The sequence below is a fragment of the Orycteropus afer genome, unplaced genomic scaffold (genome assembly GCF_000298275.1).
Source record: "Orycteropus afer afer isolate SDZICR_OR568_19922 unplaced genomic scaffold, OryAfe1.0 scaffold00044, whole genome shotgun sequence".
Taxonomy (NCBI): Eukaryota; Metazoa; Chordata; class Mammalia; order Tubulidentata; family Orycteropodidae; genus Orycteropus; species Orycteropus afer.
The window spans coordinates 5971357-5996961 of NW_006921631.1; the positions used below are offsets into that span (position 1 = coordinate 5971357).

The following is a 25605-nucleotide window of genomic DNA, read 5'->3' on the forward strand; positions in this document are numbered from 1 at the left end:
TCTGTACCTCACACCATACACAAAAACGAACTCCAGATGGATCAAAGCCTTAAATGTGAAACCTAAAACTATACAGTTCCTCAAGGAAAATCTAGGGGCAAATTTAGGGGCCCTAATGTATGGCATAAATAGATTATCAAGCATAATCCAAAATGCACAAACAGCAGAAGAGAAACTAGATGAATGAGACCATCTAAAAATTAAATTTTTATGTGCTTCCAAAGAATTCTCCAAAAGAGTCAAAAGTGAAATTACAGATTGGGAAAATATATTTGGCAATGACATATCTATCAAGGGACTTATCTCTAGAATTTATAGAAAACTCCAACACCTCAATAACAAAAAGGCAAGTAATCCAATTAAAAAATGGGCAGAAGACATGAATAGACACTTTACCAAGGAGGATATTCAGGCGGCCAACAAACATATGAAGAAATGCTCACGATCATTAGCTATTAGAGAGATGCAAATCAAAACAATAATGAGATACCACCTTACTCCAGCACTAGTAGCAAAGTTCAACAAGACAGAAAATAACATGCTGGTGAGGATGTGGAGAGATTGGGACACTCCTACACTGCTGGTGGGACTGTCAAATGGTTCAACCACTGTGGAAAGCAGTATGGCGATTCCTTACAAAGTTGGAATTAGGAATACCATTTGACCCAGCCATTCCATTACTAGGTATATATCCTAAAGAAGTGAGAGCCATGACAAGAACAAACATATGCACCCCCATGTTCATCACAGCACTATTTACAATAGCCAAAAGATGGAAACAACCTAGATGTCCATCAGCTGAGTAATGGATAACCAAAGTATGGTACATACACACAATGGAATACTATACAGTCCTTAAGAATAACCTACAATCTGCAAAACACTGCATGACGTGGATGAACTTGGAGGACGTTATGCTGAGTGAAATAAGTCAATCACAGAAGGACAAATATTGTATTAGTCCATTATTGTAAAAGTCAAGGAAATGTTGATCTATGGAAGGAAATTTTCTTTGTTGGTTACCAGGAGGAGGAGGAGAGGGGAGGGAACACTGTTAGGTAGGTAGAGATAAGTATTGATTTGGGTGAAGAGAAGGGCAATGTACCAAATGTGAGTGATCAACATGGTGGCATTGAGGAAGAGGAAGACATAGAGAGATACATGGGAGGTAGAGAGAATGAAGATGAACCCTATCACATATACAGTACTGCATTGTCAGTGAAGGCAAACACAGGTAAATGGGTGGATAGATGGGTAGACAGGCTGGACTATTAGTTATGTCTATGGAGGGGGAGTGTACCCAAGACCATGTATAGGTTTGGCAGACAATGGTCCTATAAGTGTATTGTATGATCTGACTTCCCAGGTATATAGTAGAGCTGACAAAGGACAAGGTTATAGTCACATCCTGGTCACAGCCAGCTACCCAGAGGGACTGAGTAGTTGAACCTGTGGGCTTGGAGCCATAGTCACCAGGGACATCAAGCTCAATGGGCATAATGTACTACACAAAACATTGTACCACCTCCTACTTTGGTGAGTAGCGAATGGGATCTTAAAAACTTGTAAGCAGCCATCTAGATGCAACAATGGGTCTCTCCTCATCTAGAGCAAAGAAGAATGAAGAAAACCAAAGATTTATGGAAAGAATTAGTCCTAGCAACTGGTACACCCTGCAATCTGCAGCCTGTATGACTATGAGACCAGAAGAACTAGATGGTGCCTGGCTACCACTTTCAACCACTCGGAGGGGGATATATATAGGAGATCCTGGGTAGAGAGGGAGAACAATGTGGAACAAAACTCAAAATCATTTGGAAAAAAATGGGGGGACCAGGTTTGCTGATCTGATAGAGCCTGGTGGAGCCACTGAGACTATGGCCCCTAGCTGCCTTCAGGACTGAAATTGAACCCACACCTGTGGCTTCCAGCCAAACAAAAGACAGGCGTATGAGTTGAACATTTATCCCAGGGATATACACTCCTTGGAGAAAACAATCATAGGAGAAAGAAGGGCTGTTTATGCACAGGGAGACAGCTCAGAGGGCCGGAGTCCATGGAGGGATGGACATAGGGAAGAGGTAACTATCAGGAGGAAGTGGGAGGGGAGCTGTTGCATTATGGTAGATTGTAGTCAATGTCATGAGACAAAGTGTATGTGAACTGCTGTATGGAAAGTGAATGTGCTCTGTAAACTTTCACCTAAACCACAATTAAAAAGAAGGTTGCAAGTGGCCATCTAACTTGCAACAATTGTTCTTTCCTCATGTGGAATAAAGAATGAAGAAAAAGACACATGGAAATAATTAGTCCAAGGGATTAGTGGACCATGCAAACCTCAGCCTACATGACCTTGAGACCAGAAGAACTAGATGATCCCCGGAGACTATTGTCAACCAGTCAGAAAGGGATTAAAATAGGAGATCCTGGGAGAAAAAAAAAAAAACTACTGTGAAGTTGGATCCGACTCGTAGCACCCTCTCCTTGGATTTCTGAGGCAGTATCAGTACAGAAGTAGATTGCCCAGTCTTCCTTCAGAGGAGTGGCTGGTGGGTTTGAACCACAAGCCTTCTGGTTAGCAGTCAAATGCCTTAGGCACTACGCTACCAGAGCTCCTATCCTGGATAGAGTGGGAGGAAAATGTGGAACAAACCTCAAAATCATAAAAAGGGCCAGGCTTACTGGTCTGATAGAGATTGATGAAACTGCTGAGACTGTGGCCCCTAGTCACCCTTTGGGCCTGGAATTGAACTCACTCCCACAGCTTCCAGACAAACAACAGACAGGAGTTGAAGGTGAACATTTATACCAAGTAGGTACATTCCTCAGAACACTCAACCGCCAGAGATCAGAAGAGCAGTATTTGTACAGGGAGATAGTTCAGAGGGCAGGACAGCATAGGAAAGAAGGACACAGGGAAAAGGTAACCACAGGGAGGAAATGGGAACAGAGCTGTTAAATTATGGGGATTGCAATCAATGTCATCGGAGCTCTGGTAGCATAGTGCCTAAGGCACTTAACTGCTAACCAGAAGGCTGGTGGTTCAAAGCCATCAGCCACTCCTCAGAAGGAAGGTTGGGCAATCTACTTCTGTAGTGACACCTCCTTGGAAACCCAGGGAATGGTCACTATGCGTCGGGTCTGACTCGACAGCACATAACAACAACAACAACAATCAATGTCATGAAACAGAATGTGTATGAACTGTTGTATGGAAAATGAATTTGGTCTGTAAACTTCCACCCAAATCATAATAAAAATAAATAAAAGTTAATTGAGTGAGTGAATAAACAAAGAAAATGAAAGCAGATGATTAATAATTATTGGGGATGATCTCTGATTTAAACTATAAGTAAATAAAATCCTGAATTTTATTAAAAGGAAAAAAAAATTCCCAGCTCCTTCTGCTGAGAAGGTACACTTGGAGGAATAGACAACCCTCAGAATAACCAAAAACTTCTCATTTTATTTAGGTTAACTTCTTAAAACCACCCTCTACTTTCAATTTTGATGAATTTTTCACAAAGTGTATGACCTTCATGGATTATTATCCTTCTGGTGATCACAAAAGTAAGTACCCTCCATGGACAAGAGCCTCTGCTCTACCAGCAATCATTTGGGTCTTTTACCAGTGCTAACTGCTCCATAACAAGTGTCTGGGCTTCTCAACACATTTCCCTGATTCTTTCTGGCACTAAAAGGGGACCTACTACCCCATTCCCTAGAACAGCAATTCTAAGTACAACCTTCCTCGGGCCCTCTACCTCTCCCTCTGCACTGAATCCTTTCCCTCATATTCTGAATGTTTGCAAGTCTCCCCCATGATAAAATTCTTTGAATCCTACTTTGCCCTTCTAGCCTTCCCTTCCAAATATCTCAGGTGAGCAATTTGTATATTCATACCTCTTCTTCTATCCCCTCATGTATTTACCATCAAATATTGATTGCTTGCATCCCAGGGAGATGTGTTCATATACTCCTCAGTCTTTAGTCCTGACATGTAGCTAGTACCTGCTTGCCCTCCTGTTCTACTTACTGTAACTATATTATGGCCACTATTGACCATCAATTTGCCAAACCAGATAACCTCTTCTCAGGCCTCTTCCTAGATGATTGGCCTTACATTATCCTCCTTTTCTGGGCATTATCTTCACTTTTCTTGGCTTCAAGAACATATCCTCAAATGGCACAACAAAATACTTAAGAGTGTTGCTCCACATCCTGCAGTGGTGAGTAGCATCTGGGGTCTTAAAAGCTTTCAAGCGGCCATCTAAGATGCAGCTTATGGTCTCCTAGCATTGGAGGTGAAGAAGAATGCACACACACACACACACACAAAATAAATAAATAAATAAAATAAAAAAGGGCATTTAGAAGCAAACAGCCCTAGGACACGATGGCCCTCAAGACCAGAAGAACTGGATGGTGCCTGGCTACCAATGCCAACCACTTAGGAAAGGATCAAATCTGGAGATCCTGGATAGAGTGGGAGGGAAAATGTGGAACAAAACCCAAAAACTCAATAATGACCAGAATTACTGGTCAGATGAAATCTGGTGAGTCTCCCAATACTATGGCCCTGGAATACATTCTGCACCTGGAATAAAACTCACCCCCAGGAGTGAGCTCTCAGCCCAGTAACTAACAAGATATACACACAGACCACTCAACCCAGGATGCTGCACTCACACACTCAATGGTAATATACCCCTTAGGGCAATAGACCATGGGACACCAGGGTACCAACATTCAAACTAAGGAAATGCAGAACAAACAGGAGTGCATAATTATGAGGGGCACAAGGGGAGGGTTATAAGGTAGGGAGGGAAAGAGTCTAGGTTAGGGTTGGACATGGTGAATGGGGAATGAAACCAAATGTACACGTTACATTGAATGTAAAACAACCTCTTGAAATAAATTTTTTTTAAAAAAAGAACGTTTCCCTAGTCTTCCTTTTAGTTCTCAAACAACTCATTTTCATTGCCCTTTGTTGAATCTCCTTCCTATTCCTTAAGTGCTGGTGGTCCCAGGTGTCTGACCTTGACCTTCTACTCTCATCTACTTACTTCTTGGTGAACCATTTATTCATGCTGAACTTCCATATGACTCCCAGCAGAGCCAGGACAGGGATGAAACAAGCAAAAAAATTTTAGGGCACAAAATTTAAAGAGGCACAGTCTCTTAAGGGTCCTAGTAAGTGTCTTGCATCACCCAAGTTCTGGCCTTAATTTTCAGAATTCAACCTAGAATGCTGTCCTGAATTTTAGATTAATAAAGAAAGATTATATATATCTGAGGCATCTCCAAACAAGGTCAAACAGGCATCCCAACTGTTAGTTTTCCTAAAAACTTTCTTCTTCCAAACCAGACAACTCAGAAACATCTTTGAATCATTCTTCTTCATCATTTATGTAGAAGTCTTGAATATTTTGAACATTATAAAAAGTAAATTACACTTTTATAAAGCTGTAATAGGTAATGGGGTGGGGGTGGGGGGAGAGACTATAGGAAAATTGACCAGGAAAGGCCAAGAATTCCAGAAAATCCAGAGATAAAGGAAAGTGCTTAGCTTGAGCTTTAGCTACCTCATCCCATCTCCTAAATCTCAATTGTGCCTTGTGTAAAGGATTTCTTTAAGCCTCATTTTGGGCACATATTACTCTCTCTTCACTGCCACCATCATGGTCCAGGCCTCCACAAACTACTGCCTTCTTTACAGGCTCCTTGCATAAGCTCCTTGCCTCTCTCCAGTCTATTCATGTCATTTCTTCTTCATCTCCAACACCAGCATGGATTCCAACCAGGCTAGAGTCTTCACCAGTCCTTTAACATACTATGCTCATTATTTAGCATACTGCCAGGCATGCCCTCCTCAATTAGTCTAGTAAAATGCCATAAGTCATTCAAGATCCACTTAAATTCCTACCTCTCCTGTAAAGCCATTTCTGATTAAACCAGCTCACTGATCAGTTCTTCCACTGAGTCTCCCTGGTCTCTGTCCCTTATAATCTATATGCATTTGGACTGCTTTTTTATTTTTATTTTTGCTATTTAACTTTTATGTGCATTTTATATTTGCATATCCAGTGGGATAGTAAGTTCTAAATTTCCAAGTTACTTGAAAAAGCCCAAGTTTCTGAGTTTTTTTTCCCCTCCCAGTGTCTGACATGATGTTTTGAATATATGAGATAATTAATAAACACTTTCAAAGTCAAATGTGCTTCTTAAGTTATATTCCTTTCAGCCTCCATTTTTATTTTTTCTTTAATATTCATCTCACTTTTTTTACATTATAATTATTCTATTCCTGCTGAAAACTTCTCATAATTTCTCTCTCTCTAACTTGTTGATTTCTTCATGTTCATTTCTGCCACCTCTTATCAGTCTATTCTAGAACATGGAAGTATCAACCATTGTAATGAAGGGAACCATAGAGCTAACGAAGCCCAACTGCCCTTTTTCCAGATGAGGAAATAAAATACTATCAGTGCAGTAAAGTGACTTGACCAAGGTCACACAGTGAGTTGGTATCAAACTTTGGACCAGAAACTAGTCTCCTGACCCAGTCCTGGTGCTCCTTCAACTCTATTGTCCCTTTTATTCTGTCACCACTCTCTCTACTGTCATCCCCTCATCTGCCCATTCCCATCTCCTGTGGCAGTAATTTTAGCTCGAGTCCAGAGATGAAAACCTCCCCACAACCCAAAGTGTGATTGATGGTAGTTAGAATGGTGTTTTGAGTGATATCAACTGAATTTTGGGAAACCTGCAACATTCTATTTCCCTTGGCCTATTTGGCTACCTGGTGTCCCATGGTTCCCTAACTAAACTATGAGGACCACCGCCCAAAGAATGGAGACTTGGAGGCTCCTCTTTCTAGGATTGCTGTGCCAAGCCTCCCTTCCTGAGCCTACCCCTTTCTTCTGTCCTCTTAGACCTCCTGAGGCTTGCATGCATGCTGAAGTCTAATCCAGAAAGGGAGTTGTCCCTACAAAAGTATGTAATGGAAAGCATTTTGAAGCAGGTATTTTCATAATTGCATTTATTGACTTTTGGGGGGTTAGAGATCTTGGACAGTAAGAAAACCAGCAGCTAATAAAACATTCCATTGAAATAAAAAGGAGTAGAGCTGACATTCTCTATGTGTAGATGACTACAACATTTATTTTTCAAATCAGGATACCTGAGTCCCTAGGTTACACAAACTTTAAACCACTGGGCTACTAACCAAAACATTGGTGGTTGAATCCACCCAGAAGCACTTCAGAAGAACAGCCTGGTAATCTGCTTCCCAAAAGTTACAGCTGTGAAAACCCAAGGGAGCATGGTTCTACTCTGAAACACATGGAGTTGTCATGAGTTGGAATCGACTTGCTGGCAACTTTAAAAAAAAAAATCATGTTTACAAACTTGATAACAGGAATAAACTGGGACTGTGTTGCCTCACATAACCTGGGCAAATGGTAACTGTCCCAAACTTATAAAAACATATGGTCATTCTTTCTGTATGCTACATAGCAGAAAGATATCAAGTGGATGAGCATTGCTGCCAGTTTTTCTTAGTCACTTGAGTGTTAGTCTTAAGCTTTAAAGTTTAATGGTATAGAGCTCCCTTAAGCATCTACCCCCACCAAAGCTTTTTCTCTTTATTCTCTTAGCTCCAGATTCTCTCAAATGTATTAATTCATGTGAATTATAACTCTGTAGCACTCATCACATGCCAGGCACTATACTGTTTCGAGTATTTGTTCTTCAAAATCCTTGGAAAATATTTTATCCCCATTTCATAAAGGAGAAAACTGAGACGGAGAAGGATACCAAGGACTCTCTTGAGGTTTTAAAATAAGAAGTACAGCTAGGATTTGAGCTGCGGTCTCTCTAAACCCTGCACTTTTTGCATGGGCTATCCAGCTTTAGTGGTGCACTAGTTAAGCACACTTGTGCTAACTGAAAAACTGGAGATTTGAACCCGCCAGCCACTCCATAGGAGAAAGACATGGCAATCTGCTTCCATAAAGATTATATCCATGGAAATCCTATGGGCCAGTACTACTCTGTCCTGCAGAGTAGGGTCACTAGAAGTCAGACTCAACTTGTCAGCTACATGTTTGGGTTTATCCACTGTTTTAGGCTGGGTTCTCTAGAGAGGCAAAACCAGAAGAACTTGGGGAGAGAGAGGAAAAAAAATAGCTCAAGGAATGGCTCATGCAGTTGTAGAAGCTAAGTTCTAAAGTCCATGGCTCAGATGTCAAGCTGGAGGCTGCTCCTGACTCATGTAGCTGCAGAGTCTGATGAACCCACGATCAGCAGGCAATATAGCAGGCTGCTAGCTTCAGAGGCTGATGAATCCAAGATCAGCAGGTAAGATGGTAGGCTGTTGGCTCACAGGCTTTGAAGGTAACAATCCTAAAACTGACAGGCCACTGATTCAAGTCCAGGTGATGTTGAGCCAGATGCAGGATACACATCAAGCAAAAAAGCCAAGATGTCCATATATACTTGAAGCAGGACATGCCCTTAAGGAAACTTCCTTTTAACTGATTGGCTGCTCATAGCAGATCTCATCATGGAAGTGATTACATTATATCAGATCTCATCCCAGGGAATAACTGTATCACAACTGAGAATCATAGCCCACCTAGGTTGACATACAACTTTAACTATGACATCCACCCTCCTATACCTATTTTAATCTGTAATCCAGTCAAAATGCAGTTGTTTCCTGCAAATTTTTGTAGGACACGCCTGATGGGTTGGAAGCCATCTTCAGAGTGTGGGTTGAAGAGAATGCACCCCTCCACCTTCATCCAAATTTAAACATTACCTCTAATGGCTGCAATTTTTCAGCTCCTTAAAGTTTTTAATCTTCAAGAAGGGCACCCCTGTGCCTCCTTCCATCAAATAGAGATGCTTCATCAGCTGCCACTAGCCGAGAACAAAGTCTATAAGAATGAATCCAAGATGGGAACCCTGTGAGGCACTGGGAAAACTGCAGGCAGGAATAGTAGATACTTGGTGAAGAGATACAGATATGAGTGTTAAAAAACAAAAAATAAACCTTTCACACCTTTACCAAGGGTGCCCCTGCACCTGAAGAATAGAGATGCTTAGAAATACTGTGGTTGTGTTTTCCAAACCAAAAATCAGACTACATGATCTAACAAAACAATTTTCAAATTATCTTTGAATACATTTATTTGAAAAATCAAATAAAATAATTACATTGGTTAGAAATCATTAAATTACCTTTTATGAAAAGGATTAAAAGTACATGAAACCAGGACTGTGCCAGTCACTTAGGAAGCATAGCTGTAGTATTCCTATTCAAGTTCACTTTTTCATCTAGAAGATGTGTTCCACATTGCAATAGAGAATCTGACACTTCTGTGCTATTTGAAGAATAAAAATGCAATGATTTTACCCATTGGTATGCTATGCACATGGTTTAACAAAATTCAGTGATAAGAATTGGCAGAGATAATTTGGGAACATTTTCCTTTCCTTTTGCTGTGCCTATTGTGTGTAGGTTTGAAGAGACGAAGGGAACTAACTAATGTATACCACTCCAGAGAGGAAGGGCATGTGGTAGATGGAATGTTGGACTAGGAGTTCAGAAATCTGGATTCTAGTTTGCTATGATATCACTCTATGATTTGGGGAAAAATGTGTTACTTTTCCATGCCTTAGCTGTCTAATCAGTAAAATGGGGATAGTATTGCTGATTTTTATTTCACTTGAGGATAAATAAGTACCCATACCCATTGCCATTGAGTCAGTTCCAACTCATAGTGACCCTATAGGGCAGAGTAGAACTGTCTCATAGGGTTTCCAAGTCTGTAATCTTTACAGAAGCGGACTGCCACATCTTTCTTCTGTGGAGTGGCTGGTGGGTTCAAACTGCCAACCTTTCCATTGGCGCCCAAGCACTTTAATCACTGTACCACCAGGGCTCCCCAAAGTGGAATAGAATGTGCAAATATTCTGCAAGGTAATGGGCTATGAAAGTGTAGGTGAAATTGCTTGGCAAGCTGGCTTTTCCCAAACTATAAAAATAAGAGGGCTATGAGGAGCAGCAGTTCTTTCTGTTATTTTGATGGCTCATATTGGCATGAGGGAGCTACCAGTTGGAGCAAGAGAGTGGTTGTTGGCCAAAAAATTTCAAGTCCCCATTGAAAGAGGTTTTAGTAGGTCTTTCCATTTCCATCTAGCACTCCAAGCTGGCTCTGCCATATTATAACTAACATACTCTGATAACTTCAGCTTCCCCATAGAATCTCAAAAGGCTCCTTTCTTTCTGGGGATGATTTGTAGTCGGGAGAAGGGAGTGGTCTCATGAGGAAAGAGCCACTGCCAAGCACAAGTGCTCACAAAAGCTTCTTTCTACCTTGCAGATTGATGACAAACAGCTTCGGGGGTATTTGTCTGAGCTTCGCCCAGTGACAATTATGTTTGTGAACCTGTTGTTTAAGGAACAAGACAAACCAGAAGAGATAGGCCAGGCCATTCAGGATGCCTGTGTGCACATCACTTCTGTCCTGAAGGTCTTCCGAGGCCAAATCAATAAAGTCTTTATGTTTGACAAGGTAAATGTGAGCTGAGGAGTGGAAACATACCAATGGTTTGAGGTTAGCATTCATGCCTAAGGATATCGGTGAGATGGAGGGAACAGACGCTAGCTACTTAGCCTAGAAATATCAGTCTTTATTTACAATGATAATAATAGCATACATGGTGGCTATCGCACTATGTGCCAGGTATTGTTCTTAACACTTTATACATATAGAGAGAGAGACAGAGACAGACACAGAGATATTAACTCATGTGGTCCCCATGACTGCTCTAAGAGGTAGGCGCACTTGTTATTGTCTTAATTTATACATGAGGATGCTGAGACAAGGCAAGACCAAGATGCTTACGGCCATCCAGCTGGTAAGTGATAGGGCTGGGATTCAAACCCAAGCTGCCTTCCTAGTTTGTGTTCTTAACCATTATGCTCAACTACCTCTCACTATACATATAAATATTTCTCTAGTTCAGTGTCTAATGCATTTACTAGTGATTTTAGATCAGGTGTCTAGTAACATTTATACTCATAAGCTCATTTCTGGTAACCCTCACCTGCCATATCTATACCTGCCATATCTGTACATGCCTGTTTCACCTCCAAGTCACCAGTGTTTTTAATCCACTCTTACTCAAGTCAGAGAAAAATGATGATAACTACAGAAGTGTTAGTAAGAACTGATTCTCCATCTCAAGTGTTTTTGTCTCTTAAGAGCATGTTATTTAATTACTGCCCCCCACCTCTACTCATTCACTCATTCAATAAGTATCTTGAGCATTTTCTATATGGTATAAAGCTGGAGCTGAGTAACAAAGGTGACTAACTCACACACATTACCATACAACCAGGTAGAAAGAGCAAATTCTATATGGGAAAAAATAAAGTCTGTGCTATGAGAGCTCTAACAAGCTCTGGTGTTGAAAGGCATTTGGTTGTTAACCAGAAGGTTGGTGGTTCAAACCCACCAGCTGCTCCATGGGAGGAAGATGAGGCAATCTACTTCCCTAAAGATTTATAGCCTTGGAAATCCAATGGGGGTCACTATGAATCAGAGTCAACTCAATGGCAGTAGGTTTGGTTTTTTGTTTTTGGTGTTATCACTGTAGGATTAGGTCAAAGGGAACAGATTGAGTTAAATGCTCACCTTATCAAGCAACTAAGCAAAATATCCAGGGAAAAACAACGGATACCCACTGGTGCCCCTAAAGAGGATGCCCTGTAGTCTTAACATATATCTAGAGTCAGGACCTCCTTCCTTGCATCAAGAGAAAGCCCAGCCCCTTTTAGGATCTGACACTTGGTTAGATTCTTTTTGGAGATTTTTTTTTGAGTTTCTGTTGAGTCAATTCTGACTCATGAGACCCCAAGTGTGTCAGAGTAGAACTGTGCTCCAGTAGAACAGTGTTTTCAGAAGTAGATCACCAGGTCTTTCTTCTGAGGCACCTCTGGGAAGACTTGTACCTCCAGTCTTTGGGTTAGCAATTGAGCGTTAGCCATTTGCCCCACCCTGGAACTCCAAATATAACATTAATCCTTCTATTAGCCAAAACAACATTGGTAGGTCTATATAATATCCATTTTCAGATTAAGAAATCAGGGCTCATAAAGTCTAATTGGTTTATTCATGTTTCCGCAGTTGGAAAGTGGCTTGAGAAGATAGATTTTCTGATTCCAGAGCTGAACCTTTTTCACTGCCCAGTGCTGCTTCTTAGACTTACATTTAATACCTTGTTACATAAGACCTTGGCCACAGGAGACAGCAGACAGGAGAGTGTACACAAATAGCTCAGTATAACTCATTCTTATCTCTAAGAAGGGTAAAACAAGCCCTTCACAAAGGCTCAAGTCCTATAGTTGATGATGCACCGGAAGTTTATAGATATATAAATTTTACTAAACATAAAATAGATGTAAAAGAAATCATGATGATGTCTGATTTAGAAAGTGAAAACTGCTGCCAACCCTCCACTGGGTTTTCTGGCTGGTCCAGTTTCAAGCTCTCTGTCCACTAGCTGTGTTTCCTGACTCTCTCCCTTACAGGGTTGTTCCTTCCTTTGTGTCTTTGGTTTCCCTGGGGAAAAGGTGTCTGATGAGATCACCCATGCTTTGGAAAGTGCTGTGGATATATTTGACTTCTGCTCTAAGGTCCACAGAATCCAGTGAGTATTGGCCCTCATCCCACCTGATTGTCCCTGATCCCCTGTAGGATATATGGACACAAGAGAAGGGGCAAGTAATAGGAAGGAAGGAGAAGACTGTCTTTCACTGGATGCTCTCTGGCCTACATTCATTATTCACCTAATGTATTCATAGAGTGGTCAAGGTCCAGTCCTAAGGCATTAAGGCAGAGGAAGGGTAAAGACAAGGTGAAGAGAGGACACTTCCCTAAAAAGTCAGTAGGTACCAGGTTTTCAAGAGAACCCAACTGGGTTGTCTCTCCATACACTGACTCATTTCTTGTCGAGGTTGAACTCCCAAACCCTGTTGAAGTCTTGAGGTGACCTTTAATACCTGAGAAATAAAATGAGTGCCTGGGTTGGAAATTTATATGTTGATCTGGCCTCAAGATGATCCACTCAAAACTGTTAAACAGGTAAGATTACATCCCAACCCTCGTTACTTAAGAGCCCAGTGCCCTCAGGCTTCCCCAAATGAGCGCTCCAAAGACCTTGATTTATGTGCCTTCTCTAAATATTTGTTCCCCCTCAGCCCTGAGTCATCTAGGACATGCAGCCATGCTAGTGTATTAGCAAAGTTAGACTTTGATGCCACACATCTTATCTGAGTTACTTCCTTTCAAAATAAATGACTTTGTTCTTTCTTGTAGTAACAAAGATAGTTAAATTATTTACAACCACAGTCACTTTACATTAACGTACATTTGGGATGATGAAGTGTTATTTTCCTGAAAAGTAGCTCACATGAACACTTAAAAAAAAAGCAGAAAAGTGAACAGTTACCTCTTCCAAAAAAACTGGTTCTGTGTTACAAGATCCATTCTCAAATTGTCCCTTCTTCGCATCTTCAGACCATACACAATTTCCCTAAACTAACTTTAGAGGGTAGAGAATTATTTATTGAAAATCATTTTCCACCCCTTCTACCCCATTCACTATCATTACCCCCCTTTCCACTCTCTCTATGCTCATTATCTTTATCCTTTTTCCCATAATTCTCTGTTTCTGCCTGGTGCCAGGAGCGTGTCCATCGGGGTTACCAGTGGGATTGTCTTCTGTGGAATTGTCGGACATTCTGTGAGACATGAGTACACAGGTGTGCTGAGCTACTTTATCACCAATTTTCTTCCAGCAAACAGTGCCTTGCCACTGGGCTTTGTCGGAGGAAGCAAAAAAAATAAGTAAGAGATGGGCCTTGCCCTCAGAAAGTTTACAGTCTTCCAGATGGAGCCAAGCCATACAGCTTTGCTTGTTCACAGCTCAATTCTTGTAAAGTGTACATTTCTGGGGATATCCATGAGTACAGAAATATGTAGTTATTGGAAGGTAGCAGTAGTAGGCTATATTCTTGTTGAATGAAGGACCTTATTATGATTTCCTGTTAACATTAGATAGTTGCTACTCTTAATTCTTAGAATACATTGTGTCAGCTTCTTAGAAATTGCTAATATTGACATTATTGAAACTTAGTACTAATATAAAAAGTAATAGTATTATCTCAAAATTTCACTGTTTTATATTACTCTTCAATCCTATTCCAGGGAAAAATCAAACTCACTGCTGTCAAGTTGATCTAACTCATAGTGACCCCTCCTTGGGTTTCCTAGGCAGTATTTAAATAGAAGTAGATTGCCCAATCTTCCTTCCGAGGAGTGGCTGGTGGGTTTGAACCACCAGCCTTCTGGTTAGCAGTCAGATGCCTTAGGCACTACACCACCAGAGCTCCTTCAATCCTATTAGAGTTTAAGATATTCAGACATAACACATCTAAAAGTATCACTATAATATAGAAATAGTTATGTCTAAGATAATACTATTCTGAGACTTTCCTTCAAAATAATAATGCAACGTAGGAAATATATGAGTGAGGATAGGCAAGACTGCCTATGGGTTAATGGTTATTGGGAATGGGTGGTGGATATATGGAAATTAATTATTCTATTTTGCTTTATTGCATGGTCAACTTTCTCTATAATAAATAAAGAAAAGATTATCTAGATCATCAGAAGTATTCAAGTTTATATTAAAGTTCAACATTTAATTCCTAATTAACAATAATCTTAATTGAAGGCTTACTATTAGGCCAGGCACTGTTTGAAGTGATTTACATATATTAATTCATTATTCTTCACAAACTATACTCTGAGATAGGAATTATCACCTCCATTTTATAGACTAGCAAACTGAGGTATGTAGAGTTAAAGTAATTTGCCCATAATAGTAAAGAGGCAGAAGTGAGGTTGAAACTTGCACAGTCTGGCTTCACAGCCTGTGCACTACAGTGTATTGCCCCTTAAAATATTCCTTGAATCAATCCCAAATGCACAGCCCTTCCCTTCTAATTTACTCACTCTTAAGATATATCAAATGATGGTGATCATCATATACAGAAGCATAAAGACACTATTGGAGTCAATAGCCCAGAACCAACCTTGTACTTGTCCACTTGGAGCAGATTAGCTAGACTTCACCTGAGAGCCCTCAGGCCTGTGGCCATGCCATTTACACAATCCTCTCTATATTCAAGGCCTTTCTTTCACTGAATAAATCATCCTCTTGGCCTCCCAGGTGAAGTAGAAGCTTAATTGACAACTAATTGAGTTAATGCTCTGCAGATTTTTAATAACCATTGGCCTAATATGGATAAAAAACAAACCAAATCCACTGCCATTGAGTTGATTCTGATTCATAGTGACCCCCATTGGGTTTCCAAGGCAGTAAATATTTACAGAAGTAGATTGTCCTGTCTTCCTTCTGTGGAATGATGGGTGGATTTGAACCACCAACCTTCTGGTTAGTAGTCAAATGCCTTAGGCAATGCACTACCAGACCTCCTTCCTACTATGGATAGATGTGTGTTATTCATGAGAAGTAAAGGGAGTTAATGGGAAAAATGCCATGTGGGGACAGTATGGCTCCTGTCACATTTAGCTCATTAGCTGTTTTCTCTCTGCTCTTTGCTTTTCTCCTTCCTATTATAGTTATTGGTCAGAAAGTCAACATAGCAGCCAGAATGATGATGTATTACCCAGGAATTGTGACCTGTGACTCTGTCACCTACAATAGCAGCAACCTACCAGCCTACCTTTTTAAAGAACTTCCCAAGAAAGTTATGAAAGGTGTTGCAGATTCTGGACCAGTCTATCAGTGTTTGGGCCTTAATGAGAAAGTGTGAGTGTGGTGAACTAACTTTGAAATATTCTATAATAAAGATTATATGGGAGAATTATTATAGTAAAGCATCACCCATTTCAAATTTGAAGTCAATTCTTCACATTTAAATCTCATTTTTCTTCCCAGACCAAGGCTCAGATTTCAAACTCCTTCATCTTTTCCCCAACCTACTGATATTATAACATGGTGGAAGACCCCATTCTACCCTCAATTCTGAAAATCCAGGAATGATTCATCAAGGGTTATGCAAACAGAATACAGAATCCCATTTGTGTATCTACTTGGACCCAGTCACCAATCATTAAATATTTATTGATCATGCCAACTGTGTGCCCAGTCACCAGAAGGGATAAAGATATTGTACCTACTCTAGGTCTTTGGTGAAATATATTCCCAAAAATCCCAGCTTAGTTTTATGAGTGTCACTTTGGGGCTTAAAATCTGTCAATGGCTTCTAATTATTTTTGATAATGTTCATATTCTTTGCAGGCATACAAAATAACTGCCTACCTTTCCAACTTCATGTCCTCTTGTGCCCCCTTCTCTGGGATGTCTAAGTGAATTGTCCTCACCACCACCCACCCCAACCCCAGTCTCAATTTTTAAAATTTAGCTTCAGGATCTACTCTTTTATTAGGCTGTCTCTGGAACTACCCTGTCCTAGCTTGAACAGCTTATCTCTTTCTTCCTCTGAGTAACTCTATAGAGTATGCCTCTACTAGAGACTTACCACAGTTATTGACTGGATAAGCTTTTTATTTATCACACTGTGAGCTCTTTAAGGGTAGTGAGTATTTCTTATTCATTCTTATATCCCTAGTACTTGACACATAGTAGGCACTCAATAATGATTAATAAATGAATGAATGAATGAATGAATAGCTTGGAAAGTAGAGACATCAAAAAATTAGCAAGGAAGGATTTTTACTTTAAAAGGACAGATAACAGAAGATGGGTTGCAGTTGGTTTAAGTTTTTATTATTCACCCCTATATTCCCAGGGCTTAGCAAGTTGTACTTGGCATAAGTAAGTCACCAATAAAAGTTGCTAGTATAAATAAATGAATAATAATAATTTTAATGAGAACTTACTAAATGTTGGGCACTTTTCCCCAAAATATATAATTTACTCTTAATATCAACTAAATGAGGTTGTTGTTATTGTTAGGTGCTGTTGAGTTGCCTCTTACTCATAGTGACCCTGTGTACAACAAAATGAAACACTGTCCAGTCCTGTGCCAGCCTCACAATCCTTGCTATAACTGAGCCCATTGTTGCAGCCACTGTGTTAATCCATCTCATTATGGGCTTTTCCCTCTTTCATTGACCCTCCACTTTACCAAGCTAATGTTCTTCTTGAGGGAATGGTCCTTTCTGACAACATGACCAAAGTAGGTGAGACAAAGTCTGGCCAGATTTACTTCCAAGGAGCATTCTGGCTATACTTCTTCCGGGACAGATTTGTTTGTTCTTTTGGCAGTCATGGTACTTTCAGTATTCTTCACCAACACCACAACTCAAAAGCATCAACTCTTCTTCTGTCTTCCTTGTTCACTGTCCAGCTCTTACATGCATATGAGGCAATTGAAAATGCCATGGCTTGGGTTAGGCACAGCTTAGTCTGCAAGAAGACATCTTTGCTCTTCAGCACTTTAAAGAGATCTTTTGCAGCAGATTTGCCCAGTGCAGTATGTCATCTGATGTCTTGACTGCTGCTTCCATTGGTGTTGATTATGGAAATCAAGTAATATGAAATCTTTAACAACTTCAATCTTTTCTCCATTTATTGTGATGCTGCTTGAGGTAGAAGTTACTATTATATCCATTTTATGGATTTAAAACCCTTTCAAGACTGAATTATTTTCTGCTTTGAATTTTTTGTTGCAACCATGTGTTTACAGTAATGGAAGTCATTGGGAGTGAAGTGAAAAATGGCGTAGTGCCTAAGGCATTTCACTGCTAACCAGAAGGCTGGTAGTTCAAACTTACCAGCCACTTCTCGGAAGGAAGATTGGGCAATCTACTTCTGTAGAGATACTGTCTCAGAAACCCAAGAAGAGATTGATATGAGTTGAAATTGACTCGACAGCAGTGAGTTTGATGCATTTTGATGCACATACGTCTCAAGGGATCTCTGGTGCTGGAGTTGGTGGGATGAAGCCCAGTTCTTCAGATCCATGCAGTTATACAGGCCCTCACTAGATGGCAGCACACACTAAAAGTAGGGTAGCAACTTCCCACAAAATCCCAGAGGCAGAAAGTGTAGGTAGTTACTACAGGTGAGGAATGTGTTAAAAGCTGAGGCTCAGAGATGTTATGTAACTTGTCCATACTTCTAGTAAGCAATGGAGCCAGCATTCAAACTGCCAGAATTATGCTGCTTTGTAACAACCACAAAACCTCTGTGGTATACAACAACAAATACTCATTTACCTCATGAATATGAGATCAGCTGATCTTGAATGCATTCAGCTGATCTTGGCTGGGCTTATTCACATGGGGCTGTTGGCTGGACTTGGATGACCTCAGTTGGGATAACTGGAGCAGTTTGGATGACATAACTGGGACATATCAGCTCTGCAAGACTTATCCTCCAGTAGGTGAACTCAGGCATGTTGTCATGACAAAATCAGAGGAGCAAGAGAGAGCAATCCTCAATGCAATAAGCACTTTTTCCAGTTTCTTTCCTTGTCATGTTTGCTACATTCCACTAGCTGAAGCAATCACAAGGCCGAGCCCAGAGTGGGAAAGCACTGCATAGTTACTAAGGCCATTTTTGCAGTCCATTTGCCACAAAAAAACAGGACTACTCATCCTAACATCTGTACTCTGTATGATTTCTCAAACCATCTCTGCAGTTAAGAGAGTAGGAATGCAGATACAAACATGAACAAGGTCTGATTCCTATTTTGAAAGTTCACAATCTCATGGAGCTGACCAACATCTACAAAATTAGCTATATATTACACAAGAGCTATCGATATGTGCTATACAGAGGCATAAGAAACTAGTATGGCATAGTACAGAGAAAGGAAGGATTCCTAGTGGAGCACAGTAGTTAGCACTCAGCAGTTAACCAGAAGGTCAATGATTCAAACCCACCAGCCCACTCTGCAGAAGAAAGATATGGCGGTCAGCTTCCATAAAGATTTATAGCCTTGGAAATCCTATGGGGCAGTTGTACTCTGTTGTATTGGGTTACTGAGTTGGAATCAACAGCAACAGGTTTGGTTTTGGTTTACAGAGAAGGAAAAGATTCATTCTGACTGAAAGACTCCTTCAAGAGCTAGTATTGTGTAGAGGACAAGTGTTTGTACCTTGGCCTAGGTTGGGATACTGACTCTACAGTGTCTTGTGTCACCATGAACCATGGATTTAGGGCAAGTTAAACTGTGCCTCAGTTTCCTCGTTTGTAAAATGGACATCATGATAGTACCATCTTTGTAAGGTTTTTGTCAGGGTTAGAGGAAATAATACATATAAAGCACTTGGAACTATGTTAGATATATAACATGTTCTACAAAGGTGAGCTATTACTGTTTGAGCAGTTGGTAGAATCTTTCCAGGATGTGACACTTGTACCACATGCAAATCTATTGGACCATTTATTGGGTGTCTGGTCTCCCCAGGAAGGAGCCAGTCCTGCCAATGCAGATTCAACAAGCATTTATTGAACACTGTGCCAGGTCCTATGGTAAGGGTTGCTCTGTAAATTGTTTGGCTTCTCTATTACCAAGTAACAACTTCTCTTCTCTTTTCTTGGCATCTGCAACCCTTGAGTCAGGGGACAGACTCTTGTTAGAGCATAAAAAGAGGCTTTCTGGGAACTAAGAATTAGTCATTCTTGCTTTCAGTATCTCCTTGTTTTGAAACTAATATCTTTCTTTTCTTCTTTTCTTCAGCATGTTTGGTATGGCGTACCTCATCTACAACAGAAGTGAGAGTTATCCTTTGCTTGGTAGGTAGTGGGGCTTTGACTCCCATGTGCTCTCTCCTCCCTTTCCGTAAAGACTTCCAACACCCTGGATTACTTATATCTTTTCTAAAAAATTTATATAGATGGAATCATACATTGTGTAATTATGTATATCTGCCTTCCCTTAAGGAGCTCTGGTGGCAAAGTGGTTAAAGCATTCAGCTGCTAACCAAATGGTTGGTGGTTCAAACCCATCAACCACTCCATGGCATGAGAAACATGAGGCAGTCTGCTTCTATAAAGACTTACAGCCTTGGAAACCCTATGCACAATTCTACTTTGTCCTATAGGGTCACTATGAGTTGAAATAGATTCAATAGCAGTGGGATATTTTGAGGGTTTGCCTTCTCTTACGAACAATATGGTAAAAGATTCATCTATGTTGTTGGGTGTAGCTGTATTTCTTCTTACAAATATACAACAATTTCTTCAGTATGCTATTGTACAACATTAGAGTTATTTCCAGTTTTTGTTTCTTATGAATGACACTGCCATAAGCATTCTTGTACAAATCTTGTGAACACATATATGCATTTCTGTTGAGTATACATGTAGGAGTGAAATTATTGGAACAAAGTGTACAGTTTTGGCAGATGATGTCAAACAGTTTTCCAAAATGGTTGCATGTATTCATATTCTGACCAACAGTGTTATATGAGTTCCAGTTGCTCCTCATCCTAGCCAACAACTTAGTTTTATCAGTCTTTATAATTTTAGTAATTTGGATGGATATGTAGTAGTATCTCATTGTGGTTTCCATTTATATTTGCCTGATATGGTTGAACTTGTTTTCATATGTGTATTGGCCATTTGGACATCTTCTTTTGTAAAGTGTCTGTACAAATCTTCTGTCTATTTTTTTTTTAATTTCGTTGTATTTTTATTATAGATCAATCAGAATTGCTTATATCTTCTGTAGATTAGTCTATTGTCATTTGTATTATACCTAACTTTTCCTGCTGTACTTGCCTTTTTACTCTGTTCATGATGTAATTAATGAACAGAAGTTCTCAATTTAATGAATCCAATTTATCAATCTTTTTCCTTTATACTTATTTTTTGTACTATCATCCAAAAGTCATGAAGATAGTTTTCTATGTTCTCTTCCAGAATTTTCATAGTTTTAAGTCTGCAATCCATTTAGAAATAGTGTTTTTGTGATTCTTGGTGATAGGGACCCTGTCATAAAAAACCTAACTTGAGACTAGTTAGGGAAGTAGACCTCAAGTGAGGCAGGGATAACACCCTAGGAGAGAAGAGGCCCATGAAGATTTTCCTGTGTGTTCTGAAGACAGCCATTTCTATTAGCACTTTTAATTTCTTTTTGTTAGACTTGAACATACTTGAAAGTTTCATCATAAATTAAAGCCAAGTCACAGCTCTGTTAGGGCAATTAAGAGAAGGCTCTGTTTATGTGCAGCCATCTAAGGTGCAACTATTTGTCTCTCCCATCTGGAGCAAAGAAGGGTGAAGAAAATCAAAGACACAAGGAAACAATTAGTCCAAAGGACTAATGGACCATGTGAACCCTGGCCTCCATGACCCTGAGACCAGAAGAATTAAATAGTATCTGGCTGCTACTGCTGACCACTCTGAAAGGGATCACAATAGGAGGTGCCAGAACGAGTCGGAGAAAAATTTGGAACAAAACTCAAAATCATAAAAAGGACCAGGCTTACTAGTTTGATAGAGACTGGTGGAACTCCCAAGACTATGGTCCTTATACACCCTTCAAGCCTGGAACCGAATTCATCCCTGTGGCTCAACTTTCAGCCAAATGATAGACAAGCCTACAAGGTACAAAGTAACACCAGGGAGGTATGCACTCCTCAGAGCAGTCAACCATATGAGATCAAAAGGACAGCATTTGCCTAGGGATAAAGCTCAGATGGCAGGAAGGGATAGGAAAGAAGGAAAAATAGAAATAGTAAACACAGGGAAGAAGTGGGAAGAATGCCGTTTGTTACCTTGTGGAGATTGCAATCAATGTCACAAAACAAAATGTGTATGGATTGTTTAAAGAGAGAGGGAGAGAGAGGAGGCTCTGTTCTACACTTGGGAAAAATACTACACCAGAAACTTGGTGTAAACAGAATCTAAAGGAAGACAACAGCTCCAGAACTGCCAATGGCACTTGAGCCAGCAGCAGTGCCTAACTTTCGTTGTATTGCAGTGATTTTCAGAGTCTTCAAGCAAATTACTCTTTGATGTTCAAATTCCTAAACACCTGAGGAATAGGAAAGCCCATTCTCACCTTATTTGAGGCCTTAGTTTCCATCCCAGGAGATGCTTGGACAATGATTGACAGTAAGTAGAAGTTCTAATTCTTCCATAAAGACCCAATAATAGTCACATTAAATCACATTGGTACAAAATGCAAAGATTTCTCAGAGTCTACTTTTATTGCCTTTTGCCTGGATTCCTTTAGTATGAGGTGGATATCAAGCCTAAACATATTTCCTTAAAACTGGAGCCAAAGAACAGACAACTGAAGTTAGCAGTAGAGGAAGTGCCTTTCTTTTGTTAGAATGTCTGTAAATAAAAATCTGAATATGTTGCTGAATAATATGCTTGCTGAAAGTGAAGAAAACTTAAAGTACTTACTGATGAAGATCAAAGACCACAGTCTTTAGTATGGATTACACCTCAACATAAAGAAAACTAAAATCCTCACAACTGGACCAGTAAGCAACAATGTAATAAATGGAGAAAAGATTAAAGCTGTCAAGGGTTTCATTTTATTTGGATCCACAATCAATGCCTATGGAAGCAGCAGTCAAGAAATCAAATGATATATTGCATTGCATGATTCTGCTACAAAAACCGTCTTTAAATTGTTTAAGAGCAAAGATGTCACCTGGAAGACTAAGGTGCACCTGACCCAAGGCATGGGTTTTCAATAGCCTCATATGCATGTGAGAGCTGAACAATGAATAAGGAAGACCACAGAAAAATTGATGCATTTGAATTGTGATATTGGCAAAGAATATTGAATATAGCATGGATTGCTAGAAGAATAAACAAATCTGTCTTTGAGGAAGTACAGCTGGAATGCTCCTTAGAAGCGTCAATGGCCGGAATTCATCTCTTGTTCTTTGGACATGTCAGAAGGGACCAGTCCCTGGAGAAGGATGTCATGCCAAGTAAAGTAGAAGATCAGCAAAAAAGGGGAAGACCTTCAGCGAGATGGACTGACACAGTGGCTGCAACAAAGAGGTCAAGCTGGCAAGGATTCTGAGGATGGCGCAGAACCAGGAAGTGTTTCATTGTATTGTACATAGGGTCACAATGAATTGAAACTAACTCGATGGCACCTAATAATGATAACAACAACAAAATTAACAACACGAGGAGCCCTGGTCGTGTAGTGGATAAAGATCTCAGCTGCTAATCAAAAGGTCAGCAGTTCAAACCTACCAACAGCTCCACAGGAGAAAGATGTGGCAGTCTGTTGCAATAAAGATTTACAACCTTGGAAACCCTACAAGGCAGTTCTACTCTGTCCTACAGGTTGTTATGAGTTGGAATCAATTTGACAGGGTTTAGTTTTTTTGGAATTAACAATGTACATTACAATAAACTATAATGAACGATGTCTTCTTGGTGTCAGGACCTAATCACCTACCCTTAGATTCATGGTACTGGTTTTCAACGAAGATATTAGATACTACCTGGGTATGTATTTGCTGTATCAATTATTACAAAACTGGCCCTCCTCGGTGATCTATCCAGAAGAGACTGAACAGTCTGCCCCAAATGAGTCTACAACTCTTTTGACAGAAATTGCTCACTGCTTTGAAATTATAATTCTTCCACTTCCTTTTCTATTCACCCAGCTTTCCAAGACTGTAGAGTCCAATGTCAGATTTCAGCCAGGGCATCCTTTTACATATATTTAAAATTAATAATAATATTGACAGTGATAAGGTTAAGGAGCTCTGGTAGCGTAGTGCTTAAGGCATTAGACTGCTAACCAGAAGGCTGGAGGTTGAAACCCACCAGCCATTCCTCAGAAGGAAGATTGGGTGATCTATTTCCACAGTTATACAGCCTCAGAAACCCAAGGAGGATCACTATGAGTTGTATCTGACTCAATGGCAGTGAGACTCTTTTTTGAAAGGTTAAGGAAATTTTTATTTTCTCTCTCTTTTTTTATTTTAATATTTTTATTGTGATTTGGGTGAAAATTTACAGAGTAAATTCACTTTCCATACAGCAGTTCACATACACGTTGTCTCATTATGTTGACCACAATTCACCACAATGCAACAGCTCCCCTCCCACTTCTTCCCAACAGTCACCACTTCCCTGTTTCCGTCCCTCCATGCACCCCTGCCCCCTGAGCTGTCTCCCTCTGCATAAACAGCCCTTCTTTCTCCCATGATTATTCTCTCCAAGGAGTGTATCTATCTCAGGTAAATGTTCAACTCATGTGCTTTTCTTTTGTTTGGCTGGAAGCCACAGGTGTGGGTTCAATTCCAAACCTGAAGGGCAGCTAGGGGCCATACATAGTCTCAGTGGTTCCACCAGGCTCTATCGGACCAGCAAACCTGATCCCCCTTTTTTTTTAACCAAATAATTTTTGGTTTTGTTCCACATTGTTCTCCCTCTCTATCCAGGATCTCCTACATAGATCCCCCTCCGAGTGGTTGACAGTGGTAGCCGGGCACCATTTAGTTCTTCTGATCTCATAGTCATATAGGCTGAGGATCGCATGGTGTACCAGTTGCTTGGACTAATTGTTTCCATGCGTCCTTGGTTTTTTTCATTCTTCTTTGCCCTGAACAATGAGAGACTCATTGTTGCATCTAGGTGGCTGTTTGCAAGCTTTTAAGATCCCAGTCACTACTTGCCAAAGTAGGATGTGGAACAATGTTTTTGTGTAGTAGGTTATGCCAATTGAGCTTGACATCACTGGGACTGTGGTCCTGAGCCCACAGGTCCAGATACTCACTCCCTGTGGATAGCTGGCTGTGGCCAAGAAGTGACAACCTTGTCCCTTGTCAGCTCTACTATATACCTGGGAATTCTTACAGAACATAGAAATACACTTGTAGAAACATTGTCTGCCAACCCTATACATGGTCATGGGTACATTCCCCCAACATACAAAAGAAAAAAAAAAACTCACTGGCATCCAGTTGATTCAACTCATGGCAACCCCTCCTTGGGTTTCTGAGGCGGCATCTCTGCGGAAGGAGATTGCCCAATCTTCCTTCCAAGGAGTGGCTGGTGGGTTTGAGCTGCCAACCTTCTGGTTAGCAGTCAAATGACTTAGGCACTATACCACCAGAGCTCCCCACTCCCTGCCTAGACATACCTAATAGTTCAGCCTGTCCACCCATCTATCCACCCATAGATCAAAGTTTGCCTTCACTGACAGTGCAGTACTGTGTGGGTACAAAAGGGTTAGTCTTTGTTGTCTGTACCTCTCATGCACCTCTCTCTGTCTTCCTCTTCCTCAATGCCACCGTGTTGATCACTCACATTTGGTACATTGCCCTTCTTTTCACCCAAATCAGTACTTGTCTCCATCTATCTAATAGTGTTCTCTCCTCTCCCTTCACACTCCTGGAAACCAACAAAGAAAATTTCCTTCCATATATAAACATTTTCTTGACTTTTTACAATAATGGACTAATACAATATTTGTCCTTCTGTGATTGACTTATTTCACTCAGCATGCTCCAAGGATATTCTTAAAAGGGTATCACT

At 40.3% G+C, this 25605-nt stretch overlaps 1 protein-coding gene across 1 annotated transcript in view; it reads left to right on the plus strand.

The window, feature by feature from the left end:
• ADCY10 (adenylate cyclase 10) overlaps window positions 1-25605 on the plus strand; it is a 113955-nt gene that overhangs the window by 12966 nt on the left and 75384 nt on the right. Inside the window, exons 6-12 of the mRNA XM_007937730.1 lie at window positions 3474-3570; window positions 6936-7024; window positions 10392-10583; window positions 12605-12723; window positions 13761-13837; window positions 15723-15912; window positions 19817-19872. Of these exons, the coding sequence (XP_007935921.1) occupies window positions 3474-3570; window positions 6936-7024; window positions 10392-10583; window positions 12605-12723; window positions 13761-13837; window positions 15723-15912; window positions 19817-19872 (820 nt within the window). The remainder of the gene's footprint in view (window positions 1-3473; window positions 3571-6935; window positions 7025-10391; window positions 10584-12604; window positions 12724-13760; window positions 13838-15722; window positions 15913-19816; window positions 19873-25605) is intronic.